At 43.4% G+C, this 14801-nt stretch overlaps 1 protein-coding gene and 1 pseudogene across 1 annotated transcript; both read right to left on the reverse strand.

The window, feature by feature from the left end:
- Positions 1-1395: 1395 nt before the first annotated feature.
- LOC136462736 (receptor-like protein 2) lies at positions 1396-3647 on the reverse strand (annotated as a pseudogene).
- Positions 3648-8358: 4711 nt separating this feature from the next.
- LOC136462737 (receptor-like protein 2) lies at positions 8359-13055 on the reverse strand. The gene is made up of 2 exons (XM_066461788.1): positions 11620-13055; positions 8359-10744 (listed from the first exon to the last, which is right to left on the reverse strand). The coding sequence occupies exons 1-2, from the start codon at positions 13002-13004 to the stop codon at positions 8713-8715; spliced, it is 3417 nt and encodes a 1138-aa protein (XP_066317885.1). The 5' UTR covers positions 13005-13055; the 3' UTR covers positions 8359-8712.
- Positions 13056-14801: the final 1746 nt, after the last annotated feature.

Here is a 14801-nt window from a genome sequence, read left to right on the forward strand (position 1 = left end):
ACTTTACTGTATTTCAATACAGTACATATTGTTCTATGCTTACAGGGACCAGTCTATTGATCTGTTTTCCTTTTATTTCTCCCTTGTTTTCAAGCAGAGGGCAAGACTGAACATGGCTAACAAAATTTGAACTTGACAAATCAATCGAAGATGAGCTTGTCTGTATATTGTTCTGTTGAGATAATGGAGACCAGAGCTGCATCTACTGAACTACGATGATACATTACCGTAGGGCTGCACAGCTTTGGGTTTCCAAAAACCTAGAATCCGGAGGGTGATAGTTTTGAGATTTGTGCAATTGCTTAGAGCCGATGACAGAAATCCAAACATGCTGTAATATAGCAAGTTGAACACTATAAAAAGTGGACATTGGACGCTGCCAGTACGTGTAAAAATAAGACATGCTCAAGCTAGAATCTCACGCCCTACTTCTCACCAGTCATTTCCTTCTTGCCATTCGTCTCCTCCGGGATCCGGAGACCATTTTTGGTCCTGACCTCGTGCGGCCTAGCCCACACATCTAAGGGCCATCTCGTATCATTCACGAACGCGCGGGACGCGGCGGCTCAGCGCCACCGCCACGCCATGGGACGCGTCACACCACATGGGCACACGTCACGCTCGCACCGGCGGGCGGGCGGCGGCGCCCAGACGGCCGAGGGTCACGTCACATCCATCCAGGCAGCGCGCTGCGCTCCAGAGGTAACTAGTGCGGCGAAGGTCTTGCGGAGGCCGGGCTGCTGCTGCGCAATCCGTGTCCTTGCCATCAAAGTTTGGCTCTAGCAGAGTAGCAGTTGCGGCGTCTGCTCTCTATTTTGGTCCTAGTTACTGGTTCCGTATTCTCCTTCGCTTCCATAATTCCATTTAGATTGCTTTGGTGGTGTGGATTAAGGCGGCTTAACACACTGGCCTCACAAGGTATTAGCGGATGTAGTGTTCGTGCATGGGGGTACAGCTGTACGCCTGTACCCCCCAAAATCTTTGTACAAATAGCAAGTATGTATACGTATGATACATTATATATTTAGAACACCTTCTCAAATAGCAATCTCTTAAGAAAAAGTGCTCATCCGAGAGGAAAAATAGCCTTACAACGGGGCTCCCTCACTTCGTTTACTCAGTCACAACATGAATTCTCAGACTTATACAGAGTAAATGTTATAAATGCAGTCACACAGTCTCTCAGAAACACACAGAGTCGCATTAACTCAATAAATCAACATAGTCCAGTGACTAAATACTCCCATTTCAGTTTATTTCAGTACAGATTATTCTGTGCCTCCACTGATATCATCCATTGAAGTGGAGAGCATGGGCTAAATGCCGCTAACTATGAGATGTGTTGATCTTGATGCTGCTGGAGCCTCTCGATTGCATTACTGAAGGTTGAAGTTGTGGCTGTTTATTGCTAGGTTCTGTTCTGTACACTGCGTATCCGAAACCAGGACACATTATTGTAGAACATTTCTACTCAAGTAGCTTCAGCCGAAATGAATATATCTGAATAGGACCATCTGGTCGTACAACACTCCGACACCGAAGAACATACCAAAGGCCATCGCAAAGATGACCTTGTTGGTGTACTCTTCTGTGGAGACAATGGAGACCGGAGCTGCATCTGTTGAATTACAGTGGTGCATCAGCGTAGCGCTGCACAGCTTTGGGTTCCCAAAAAAGCTAGAATCTGGAAATGTGCTAAACTGGCCTCCAGTTGGAACAGGCCCTTCTAGATCGTTTACTGGAAATGTTGAATTTGGAAAGGAAGTGAAGCCTCTCCAGTGCAGAAGGGATTGCACCGGTCAAATTATTGTAGGATAAGTCTAGCACCTGCAGGTTGGTGAGGTTGCCGACTGATTGTGGGATCTCCCCATGTAAGTTGTTGAAGCTCAAGTTGAGTGTAAGGAGTGCTTGTAGCTGGCCAATCTCTGGGGGAATTACACCGGTGAACTTGTTGTTTCCTAGATTCAACATTTTAGGGAAGCCACTGGTTGTACGGTATTGAAGAAACGGTGTCAGGTAGATAGGAAACTTAAGTACTATTGGGTCAGAGTGAGCTGCCTCAAGCGTTGGCATCTCCATCAGTGCTGTTGGTATGTCACCAGTAAGATTGCTATTGGATATGTCTAGATAGAAAAGAAGGTTTAAGCTATTAATCCAGGCTGGTATTGGTCCACTGAGTCTGTTGTTGTCTAATAGCAACCCTCGCAAATTTTTGAGCTTAGCCAGCCAGGTAGGTAGCTTCCCATACAGTGGACATTCATTTATAGCAAGACACATAAGATTCTCAAAGCCATGAAATTCATCATAGTCTGGCATGGTCTCATGCTTGAAGTTGCCCCCAATTAGCACGAGAGCGAGGGTCCTGGACTTACCTGAGGATTTGAAGCGTATTTGTGATATTTGTAAAATTGTTGTGAGCGAGAGCTAGGAATCTGAGGGACTTGAGATTGTTTATCCCCGATGAAAATTGACCATGAAGGTTGTTGAAAGATAGCCGCAGTGCAATAAGGTTGCTGCAGGAGTAGAGGCTCTCTGGAATTGTGCCAGTGAATTTGTTTGACCTGCAATCTAAAAATTTTAGATTAGACAGGGTGGAGAAGTTGATACGTTTGAGATCTCCTTGGAACTTGTTGTCTTTAAGGATGATGGTGTTGAGATTGGAGCAACTGCTAAGAGCTGGTGGCAGCTTTCTAGTCATGTTGTTATTGTCTAAGTGAAGCTCCTCCAGCCTCTTGAGCTGCCCAATAGATTTTGGGATCTTGCCATTTAGCCCATTCCACCCAAGATCAAGGATGATCAAATTTTTGAGTTTACCTACATGCTCAGGATCAAGTGTTCCTTGCAAATGGTTGTTAGGGAAAGAGAGGTGCTCTAGTGAGGTAACATTGAAGATCTCATCTGGGAGGGTCCCACTGAGTTGGTTCTGGCCAGCCTTAAGCACTCTCAAACCGGAGCACTTACCAAGCTCTGGGGGTATCCTACCAATGAACTGGTTGTAGCTAATGTCAAGGACCACAAGGAATGGCTTTTCAACACAAACTGTGCTTGGAATTTCCCCAGTAAAGCTATTATTGCTCATATTCAGAGCAGCCAGATTCGTCATGCCCTCCAATGTGGTGGATGGAAAATATCCTGTGAGAAAGTTACTTGAGATGTTCATTACCTTCATCGTGCTGTCAGGGGCGGATTGCAGCTCATAGAAGTCTCCACTGAGCTTGTTGAAGCTGACATCGAGGACACTAATGCTGCTGGAGAGCAACAGTTCATGTGGGAGTCCACCGGAGAGCAAGTTGCCAGACAGGTTGAGCTTCAACAGGCCGGTAAGATTGCCAAGTGAGGGTGATATGTGCCCCTCAAGGCCCATAGAAGCTAGTGAGATGTCCACGACATTTCCATCTACATTGCAAATGACACCCTCCCATAAACAGCAGTTTGTGTCATTCTGCCATGAACTGTTGAGGCCAGAGGCTTGAGAGAGACCATTGAGGAACTCTAAGAGGGAGGTCTTCTCCTCTTCTTTGCAGGAGCTACCAGGAGAAGGCCAAGAAGAGCAATAGCACAAGATCAACACCAAGTAAAGGTATGTGTAGCATTTCTGATTTTCTGTTGTTGTATGAATACTGGAGTGGCTGCATGGTCTTTTGCATGAAACAGGGTAGGACCCTGCAAAGACATCGTGCTATATAAAGCAGCGGCAACAGAATCTTGACAAGGTTGCAAGGATATTGATCCCACTATTGCTTTTGCACCTCGTTTTCCAATTTTCCAATGTTTTTTCCCCTGGAATGTGAACTGTACTGATTCACCAAAAATATATTGTATAATCGTAGTGACATGTCGACTGAATTAATTGGAATATGGATGCACCCCTGTTGAGAGATTTGGGAAGAAAATGAGTACAAGGTAGCCCTGTAGCTCCCATGCCTGATGGTAAGGGGAACCATGGTGCTTGAGTGGATGTATGACATACAGGTGTGTTCTTCTAAACTTTGCAAATGTTGCTTTTTATCTGAAGCTTATTATTCAACACAGGATACAAGTTGGTAACAAGTATCTTTAAAAGCTTTACAGTGGCGCCAGCCCTATGCTGGCAAGTGCACTCCAGGTGATGATGGATGACCATTCTAACAGTAGGATCACCAAGTGGAGCTTAGTGTGCACACACCTATCCTGATCTGATCTGATCTGCTTTTGAAAAAGAGGATATTCGTTCACGATCCACGTGAACGCATCTTCTGTCCCCGACGTGTTTCATCTCTGACCTATTGATCAAGATGGGTTCGGCCTTCGTTTCTCCACCCCTGTGCAGCAAGGCTCACTACACGCTGGCCATGTATTCTTCTCGCGAGTGTCGTGTGGATATGGCATCCGGTCCTGTCACCTGTGAGTTTGAGTGGCCAATTGGTTCACTTAAAACTTTGTATCTGCCCACTGACCCACGGATAGGATATACTTCAGTAGCTGAATTGGCCACTGGGGATCATATGCCAAAGGAAGAGAAAATGACTTGTCCAATTGGTACAGCGAGCTTTGATTCTTTCTTCTTCTCTTCCTCTTCCTCTTCCTCCTCTTCTTTGATAATCTTCTGTTGATTCCTGTTACTTTTCCTTTTTGCAGATCATGGAGAGTTGGTTCCCACTAGTTATCCATCACATGCTTTTAGCTTTTGGAGTCATGGTGGAAGGAATGGAGGATGAGAAAATATCCTTGAGCTGACATTCCTTGATATTGAGCTCGTTTCAGACATGCACAATACGCGAAGTCGCAAATACTAAACGGTCGATAAATTTACGTCCTTTGGCTGCCACAAGATCTAGGCCTGCATTCTTCTCCAGTCAAAAAAAAGAGTGGCATTTAGATTTTGCACAATTAACATATTAAAACTTTGGTTGTCGATATCCTTTTGAAAAATTGAACTTTGAAAACGATATCTCTAGATTTGTCTTGAAAATTATTTTGAAAACATTAAAATTTGGAAAAATTTGCTGAGGGGCATTCTAAAAAGGTGGCTATTGCTAGCGAACACAAAAAAGTCAAATTCATGGTGGTTAGTTTCTTGAGGATACCACACCTATTAAAAAGTAAATACTATTCTGGAAGATACCACAATTATAATATTTTGCCCAGTAGGAGAGTTAGGTAGTAATGTTTGGAAGAGAAAAGGTAAATACTATTCTGGAATGCATATAACTTTGAGACTGAGTTGGTTGGCTGAAGGATATTAAGGTCAAGATTTGATGGAGACCCAGTCTTCTATACCCAGCTGACAATACAGAGATGGCATCTTCTAGACCTGACACAATTATCTGTGCTGCATTTTTATTTACTCTGAAATATGGAAGATGCTAGGTCTGTAACCTTTTCCCTAATGCTGGCAGTGGCTATGTAAAGAAGTCATCATTGACATATATATACTTGTTGGTTTTTATGCAGCTGAAACTTGGAAAGTACTAGTAACCACCAAATTCCATTGTGACAGGGGTGTTCCCTCTTGTGATCTAAAAAGGAGCATGATCTGCTCACTTGTTTGCAAGGTAATTATCATTGAGAACACTTGTCCTGATAAAGAAAAGGAAAAAGTCTACTTAACCCCCCCCACCTATCATACTTGGTCTACTTCACCCCCTTAACTATGAAATCGTCTGTTTTACCCCGTGAACTATCTAAAACCGTCTGTTTTTACCCCCTGGGGTGGTTTTCAACGGCGGTTTTGCTACAGTAACAGCGGGTTGCTACAGTGGCGGCGGGTTGCCACAGTACCCATGGTTTTGAAATTTCTTTTTTTTAAAATTTATTTTCAATGAATTTTTGAAAAATCATAAAATAAAAAATCTAATTTTATTGGACTCCACATGAGTAGATCTACATAGTGAATATATAATACGGTATACTTTAGTACAAAATTTTTACTGCAGCCTTAGATTAATTGGAAAACCCACCGTCACTGTAGCAGACTGCTGTTACTGTAGCAAACCGTCGTTGAAAACTGCCCCAGGGGGTAAAACAGACGGTTTTAGATAGTTCAGGGGGTAAAACAGACGGTTTCATAGTTGAGGGGGTGAAGTAGACCAAGTATGATAGGTGGGGGGTTAAGTAGACTTTTTCCATAAAGAAAATGTATTCTTTGCCCATAGCGCATAGGCCATAGGAACTTACTGTGATATGAAATGGGCAACCATCGAATAAGAGAAGTTGAGAGACTACAAGAGGTTTTTGTTGCTATCCTTGCTGAGAAATCACTAGGGGACAACTCTGCTATTGGCTATGTAAATATTACATTGCAGCAAAAATAAATGTGATAAACTTACGTTACATATAACTACACATTGTTTATTGTTGACTGATATGGTGTAGATGGTACTAGTTTGGCATTCCTTGTTATTTTTTCATTTCCTCAGCTACCAGGTTCAGAGCTCAAAGGGAGGAGCAGGTGCAGCTCACTGGGGACACATGAGAGAAGAGAGCAGCGGGGTCCTGGCTGGACGCCAATCCAGACTCCAGAGTTCGGTATCTTGTCTGAATTAATGCAGTAGAGCTCTGTTCTCTACCCATATCGTAGTGTCAGGAACATGATCCTCTTGCTATCTACCCACACTTTGAGGAGAGCCATAACGACACAGGAGCCGTGGAAGGAGTAGGGAGCTCTAGGAATTTCTGGAGCGAAGGCCTTATTTGCAGTTGCAAGGTCCTGTGCTGCATGTGCATATCTGTAACCTGAAGAAAAGATGTTGGAAATTTCTTGTTTTTGGGTGAATTCAGTTCTTGTAATAGTGTCGAACTTCAGATGGAACCTAGAAACAGGTCCTGTACTAAACACTTTTTGACAAGTGCTCCAGAAAACAATGACATGGCATACCCTGACAATTCTCCGCCCAAAGGAAAAGAGAGAAAAACTCCTGCTGAATCGTCTTGTGTTAACTCCAACTCAAATGAAGAGTCCAACGAATGGCAGATCTATTCATAGCTTCTTTACAAAAGGAAACTGATAAACGATTCTTTTATTTTTCTTTTAATTTTTTTGATACAGCTGCACTTGACAGTTGAAACACAGTATTTTTTTTTGGCAAAAAAAAAAAGAGTACTACCTCTGTCCCAAAAAGAATGCAACTATGGGTTGCGTGCTAGTTAGAATACTTCATGTTTGACCAAGTTTCTAATAAATAGTATTCACATTTATGGCTCTAAATTAATTTATTATAAAAATACATTTCGTAATTTATCTAATAGTATTTATTTGATATTATAAATATTTATACTTTTTATCTATAATTGATCAAACTTGATATTTAAAACATGACACTGTTTGGGAGTATTTATCAGTGTGACAGCGTTGACAATTTCCTTCCCTGATTGACATCCCTATAAAGTTACTCTGCATGTCCATTAGCCGCCGATAGTGTTTCACATATTTACATTTGAAAAAAAATGGCTGCAGTTCTCGTCCAGTCTATTGCAAACCAGACACGGGGTGTCTATCTTGATTCCTCGACAGGCCAAATTTCTTTTGACAGGCAGATTGTTGTGGGCTAAACACCAAATAAACATCTGAGCCTTATTAGGGACTTTCAATTGCCAAATCTTATGCCATTGGAATTCGTCTTCCCTATTACTTGCACTCACTCGTAGATGTAGAAGCGTCCATGTGGGCAAGTGCATCTCTCCTAGCCACAGCCAACTTATAAGCTGATTTAATCGAGAAATGTCCCTTTGAATCAAAGTGGCAAGCAGGCCAATCTTCTATTCGATCATCGATAGGAATCCTGAGAATCTCATTTGCATCTTCTGGGCAAAAGGTATCATGTACTAGTTGCACGTCCCATTGTCCTGTTATTGGATCAATTAGCTCATCCACTCTCCCCAGCAAAGAAGCACGCCTGGGTGTAATCAGCCTTCTGGTAGCGCCTCTACTCTCTAGGTAGTGTTCAACGTGTTTTTCCCTGAAATCTTCTTGGGCCTCACTTTCTCAGCCCACAAGTTTCAGCCTTTAACGGTCCGGCTCACACTATTCCGCACCATAGCGGCCCAGCCCATGTCCAAGCCTAAAACGAACCGCAAACCAGGCAACTAGGCGGCGACCAGGCGTGCGCAGCGGCGGCGGCCGCGGCCGCGGCGGACAGCTACCGGAGTGGGTCAGCAGCTCCAGCGAGGTACATCCTACAACCTGTATGGGTGGCTGCAAAAATGGGGACGCGTAACCGTCTAGCGAGCGTATGGATGGCTGCAAAAAGTTGGTGGGATGTTCTAATGAAATATCCGATTCAGCAAAATTCAGTTGCTCTCTTGAGGTACTGGATACCTAATGTCCTGCCAATCCGTGTGCAGGAAAGGGCTCATTTTGTTTGTGAAGGATTTCTATTACTTGCTGCGTGTAAAGATTGCTCGAAGAATTACGCTAGTAATCCACCAATGTTTGGATACAGTGTTGCTTGGTTTGTGTTTGAAGATGAAATCACGAGATTAAAGTTTCACAGGTCCCCAACAAGATTGAAGCACTGATGTATTCAGAGTTATTTAGTTAAAAATTGTCATACTCATACATGTGTTACATCTTGGAATCCCTTCCCGGTTACATATTTTCTGGTAATCTGAATATATGAGCTAAATATATGGTTTCAATTTCACAACTAGAGCAAGCCTTGTAGACTGGATCTGTCTGAAAACCTGAATTACTTACGAAAATCATCATAAGCCGGCATGTGTACTGAGGTAGCACTAGCCAAAAAACTTTGATAATACTGTCTGATCATACAGCACCCCTACACAAAAGAATGCACCAAAAGCGATTGCAAAGATGACCTTCTGGACCTTGTCTTCAGTTTGTTTTGTGGAGAGAAGTGTTTCTGCAGAGCCACAATGGCGGGCAAGCATGGGACCACACAACTTTGGGTTACCCTCGAAGCTAGAACTTGGGAATGTGCTGAGCTGGCCGGTGGTTGGGATAGGCCCTTCGAGGTCGTTGTTGGAGACATTGAACTTAGAAAGGAAATGCAGATTGTTTAGTGCCGTTGGGATTGCACCTGTTAGATGGTTGCTAGACAAGTCCAGTGACTCGAGGTTTGTGAGGTTGCAGATCGATTGCGGGATTGGTCCAGTGAAGTCGTTGTAGCTCAAATAGAGTGTAAGGAGCGCCTTTAACTGACCAATCTCTTCAGGGATCACACCGCTGAAGTTGTTTATGCCCAAATTCAGCGTTGTTGAGAAAGAAATGGGCATACGGAATTGCCGTTGCTGGCTCTTATAAACAGGCAGCTCGAAGGCCTTTGGTTCGACCTTATCTGCTTTTAGCATTGGCATATCCACTAAGGCTGTTGGAATTTCCCCAACAAGACTGTTGTTTGATAGATTTATATGGAATAGGAACTTTAGGCGGTTGATCCAGTCTGGTACGGATCCAGTTAGCTGATTTCCATACAGAAGTAAAACTTCCAGATTTGTGAGTTTCAATAACCAAAAAGGTATTTTTCCTGATAATGAGCAGTGATTTAAAGCAAGGACCTGAAGCTTCTGAAAGCCATCAATTCTATCATCCTCTGGCATGGCCTCGTTCAAGAAGTTGTGCCCAATAAACAAGGTGGTCAGGCTGCTGCAACTCCCTAGGATCTGAAGTGCACCTGTGATATTTGAAATGGAGTTGTTAACAAGTGACAGAAATGTGAGGGACTTCAGATTGCCAATTCTTTCTGACAACTGGCCATGGAACTTATTTGAAGATAGCCGCAGTGCTGTTAGTTTGCTGCATGTATATATGCTTTCTGGGATTGTGCCAGTGAAGTTGTTCCGCAAAAGATCCAAGGTTTTTAATTTGGGTAGCTTGGAGAAATTGACATTGCTGAGTTGTCCACTGAAACTGTTATTCTTTAGGTCGATGATCACGAGACTTGTGCACTTGCTTAGAGTAGATGGGAGCTCACCAGACATGCTATTGTCGTCCAGATGGAGCTCCTCTAATCTCTTGAGCTTACCTATGGACTCTGGGATGTTACCACTGAAACTATTCCCTCCAAGATCAAGGGCCACCAGATTTCTGAGCTTGCTGGTGCCATTGATCGATCCTTCTAGCTGATTGTTAGGAAAAGAGAAGTGCTCCAACAAGGTAAGAGTGAAGAGTTCATCAGGAAGAGTACCAGTTAGGTGGTTGTTCCCAGCATTGAGAGATGTCAGCATGGAGCAATTACTGAGACCTGGAGGGATTCTTCCACTGAACTGGTTGTAGCTGAGATGAAGCAAAGCAAAGGATGGCACGCTGACACATAAGCTAGATGGTATCTGGCCACTAAAGCTGTTGTTGCTAGCATTGAGGGCAACCAGGCTCTTCATCACCTCCCAGATGGTGGATGGAAACACTCCTGTAAACAAGTTGCTGGAGATGTTGAGTACCTGCAGAGGCCGGAAGGCTGAAGACTGCAGATCCTGCAAATCCCCGCTGAGCTTGTTGAAGCTGACATCAAGGACAACGATGCTGCCGGAGGACAAGAGCTCCATAGGTAGGCCTCCAGACAGCAAGTTGTTTGACAGGTTCAAGCTCACGAGGCCTGTGAGGTTGCCGAGAGACGGTGAGATGTGCCCCTGAAGACCTCTGGACGGCAGGAAAACACCAGTTACTGTCTGATGATCTGAACTGCAGGTGATACCTTCCCATCTGCAACAGCCTGTGTCGCTCTTCCACGAACCGGTGAGGCCACCGTCATGGGAGAGCTCGGCGACGAACTGGAGCAAGGAGGTCTTCTCCTTCTCAGTGCACGAGGCGGCGAGAGACGCCGATGAGAGAATGATCACAAGTGCAGTTCCAAATAATGGCGTTGGCATGGCTAACCGACTGGTTCTTCTGTTGCATGAAGAATGGGGTAGCAGTGGCTTCATGATTCTCTCGTTCTTTTGAGGGGTACCAAATCTTGAGCAATAAATGTGTGTATTCAAAGAAGGTTGTTCTTTATGGTAATCAGAGTATTCAACGTGTGAGAGCTGGCAAGCCGCTTCAGAATGTCTACTTCACGGTCTGTGATATGATATCTTTCTAACAAGTCTATGGCTAGTGTTTCTGCAGAGCCACAATGGCGGGCAAGCATGGGACCACACAACTTTGGGTTACCCTCGAAGCTAGAACTTGGGAATGTGCTGAGCTGGCCGGTGGTTGGGATAGGCCCTTCGAGGTCGTTGTTGGAGACATTGAACTTAGAAAGGAAATGCAGATTGTTTAGTGCCGTTGGGATTGCACCTGTTAGATGGTTGCTAGACAAGTCCAGTGACTCGAGGTTTGTGAGGTTGCAGATCGATTGCGGGATTGGTCCAGTGAAGTCGTTGTAGCTCAAATAGAGTGTAAGGAGCGCCTTTAACTGACCAATCTCTTCAGGGATCACACCGCTGAAGTTGTTTATGCCCAAATTCAGCGTTGTTGAGAAAGAAATGGGCATACGGAATTGCCGTTGCTGGCTCTTATAAACAGGCAGCTCGAAGGCCTTTGGTTCGACCTTATCTGCTTTTAGCATTGGCATATCCACTAAGGCTGTTGGAATTTCCCCAACAAGACTGTTGTTTGATAGATTTATATGGAATAGGAACTTTAGGCGGTTGATCCAGTCTGGTACGGATCCAGTTAGCTGATTTCCATACAGAAGTAAAACTTCCAGATTTGTGAGTTTCAATAACCAAAAAGGTATTTTTCCTGATAATGAGCAGTGATTTAAAGCAAGGACCTGAAGCTTCTGAAAGCCATCAATTCTATCATCCTCTGGCATGGCCTCGTTCAAGAAGTTGTGCCCAATAAACAAGGTGGTCAGGCTGCTGCAACTCCCTAGGATCTGAAGTGCACCTGTGATATTTGAAATGGAGTTGTTAACAAGTGACAGAAATGTGAGGGACTTCAGATTGCCAATTCTTTCTGACAACTGGCCATGGAACTTATTTGAAGATAGCCGCAGTGCTGTTAGTTTGCTGCATGTATATATGCTTTCTGGGATTGTGCCAGTGAAGTTGTTCCGCAAAAGATCCAAGGTTTTTAATTTGGGTAGCTTGGAGAAATTGACATTGCTGAGTTGTCCACTGAAACTGTTATTCTTTAGGTCGATGATCACGAGACTTGTGCACTTGCTTAGAGTAGATGGGAGCTCACCAGACATGCTATTGTCGTCCAGATGGAGCTCCTCTAATCTCTTGAGCTTACCTATGGACTCTGGGATGTTACCACTGAAACTATTCCCTCCAAGATCAAGGGCCACCAGATTTCTGAGCTTGCTGGTGCCATTGATCGATCCTTCTAGCTGATTGTTAGGAAAAGAGAAGTGCTCCAACAAGGTAAGAGTGAAGAGTTCATCAGGAAGAGTACCAGTTAGGTGGTTGTTCCCAGCATTGAGAGATGTCAGCATGGAGCAATTACTGAGACCTGGAGGGATTCTTCCACTGAACTGGTTGTAGCTGAGATGAAGCAAAGCAAAGGATGGCACGCTGACACATAAGCTAGATGGTATCTGGCCACTAAAGCTGTTGTTGCTAGCATTGAGGGCAACCAGGCTCTTCATCACCTCCCAGATGGTGGATGGAAACACTCCTGTAAACAAGTTGCTGGAGATGTTGAGTACCTGCAGAGGCCGGAAGGCTGAAGACTGCAGATCCTGCAAATCCCCGCTGAGCTTGTTGAAGCTGACATCAAGGACAACGATGCTGCCGGAGGACAAGAGCTCCATAGGTAGGCCTCCAGACAGCAAGTTGTTTGACAGGTTCAAGCTCACGAGGCCTGTGAGGTTGCCGAGAGACGGTGAGATGTGCCCCTGAAGACCTCTGGACGGCAGGAAAACACCAGTTACTGTCTGATGATCTGAACTGCAGGTGATACCTTCCCATCTGCAACAGCCTGTGTCGCTCTTCCACGAACCGGTGAGGCCACCGTCATGGGAGAGCTCGGCGACGAACTGGAGCAAGGAGGTCTTCTCCTTCTCAGTGCACGAGGCGGCGAGAGACGCCGATGAGAGAATGATCACAAGTGCAGTTCCAAATAATGGCGTTGGCATGGCTAACCGACTGGTTCTTCTGTTGCATGAAGAATGGGGTAGCAGTGGCTTCATGATTCTCTCGTTCTTTTGAGGGGTACCAAATCTTGAGCAATAAATGTGTGTATTCAAAGAAGGTTGTTCTTTATGGTAATCAGAGTATTCAACGTGTGAGAGCTGGCAAGCCGCTTCAGAATGTCTACTTCACGGTCTGTGATATGATATCTTTCTAACAAGTCTATGGCTGTTGAGACTGGATCGACCAACCTTGGTCAGAAGAAGCAAGACTTGTTGGCCGATATCGTGGACCTGTCGGTTGCTAGTATTCGAGAATGACAAATGAGTATGTCTGCATCTATACCAGTACGGCAGTAGGTACCTGCACAGGAATATTATATGCATCGGTCAAATTTCCATTTTATTTGGAACTTTGCTACTGACTAGGCCTCGTTTGGCTTACCTCATATTCGGCTGATTCCTCTTATTTTTTCAACCGGAACAGTGTTTTTCTCTCACAACAATTCAGTCAGAACAGTATTTTTCAGTCAGTTTCAGCCAAGTTTCAGACCAGCGAACGGGCCGATATGTTTCAAAAGAAAGTTCTGCAGAAAAAAAAAATGTATTCTGGGATCATAGAATTTTGGGCAATAGTTTAACCCTGGAGAACAGAGCTGGTTGGGTGAGGGATAGTAAGGTCAATGGTTTTAGTGTGGAACAAACACAGCTTTTTCACCCGATCCGTTTACTTGCTGTTCTTTGCTACTGACTACTGTTATTTTGTTTGCCCTACAGCTGGTGCCGACTAGGTGTCGTTCATTCACAGGTCACTTGTCTTGATTCTAGTGTAGGTGCTAGCTTCGATAAAAGCAGTGGGTAAGGTCGGAGAGTCAAGATAGTCGGCGGGCTACTTGACTACATGGTGATGAGCACTCAGCATTTAGGGGTCTACGATAGATTGATATGGAACTTCTGTCCTAAATTCTAAATAATTCTTTTCTAATACATATCTTTTTCTACATTTCTATATTTTAGTTGTCTGAATTTTACAATGATTTCAGACAACACTTTGTACTACCAATTAATACAAGTAAATTATTATTTTTGTGACTTGTTATTTGTTTTTTATCATAACATATTAAATTTTTGTCCTCGTTTGACTATAGAAATAATTATAAATTATTAAATTGTTTTGTGTCAACACATAATAGATTTTGTCAGGTTTGTGGCTTTGTCTAACGGGGTTTTCATTCTCGGAACAAAAAATTATAGATTGTGTCTATAGAAATTGCAGCGAGCCAAACTACAATTTTAGTATAAAATATATGTAATAACTGTCGCCTGAGAGAAAACTCAAATTTAGGCACCTGAAATTTAGCAAATCCCCCCTTTTTATGTATCTAGAGTTCTAGACTAATACTATATTTCTAGTTACTTAGCAAAATCTATGAACCTGAAAAGCTAGAACAACTTACAATTTAGAATGAATGTACATGCTAGACACATATAGGCCCAAACTCTATTAGGATATATAGGATAAACAAAGGAAACCCTAAGCAGTGTGAGATGTGTCGGCGTGTCGCACTCTCCGTATAGTCATAATGGAAGTACTATGGACATTTAGCCTGGAACAACACTATATGAAAACAGGAATAGGTACTCCATCCATCCTAAATTATAAGTCACTCTAACTTTTTTGGAGAATCAAAATATTTCAAGTTTGACCAAACTTATATAATAAAATAATAACATTTATGATATTAAATAAATATAATTAGGTTCTTCATTAATTATATTTTCATAGTATACATATTCGATTGA

The sequence above is a fragment of the Miscanthus floridulus genome, chromosome 7, assembly GCF_019320115.1.
Source record: "Miscanthus floridulus cultivar M001 chromosome 7, ASM1932011v1, whole genome shotgun sequence".
NCBI lineage: Eukaryota > Viridiplantae > Streptophyta > Magnoliopsida > Poales > Poaceae > Miscanthus > Miscanthus floridulus.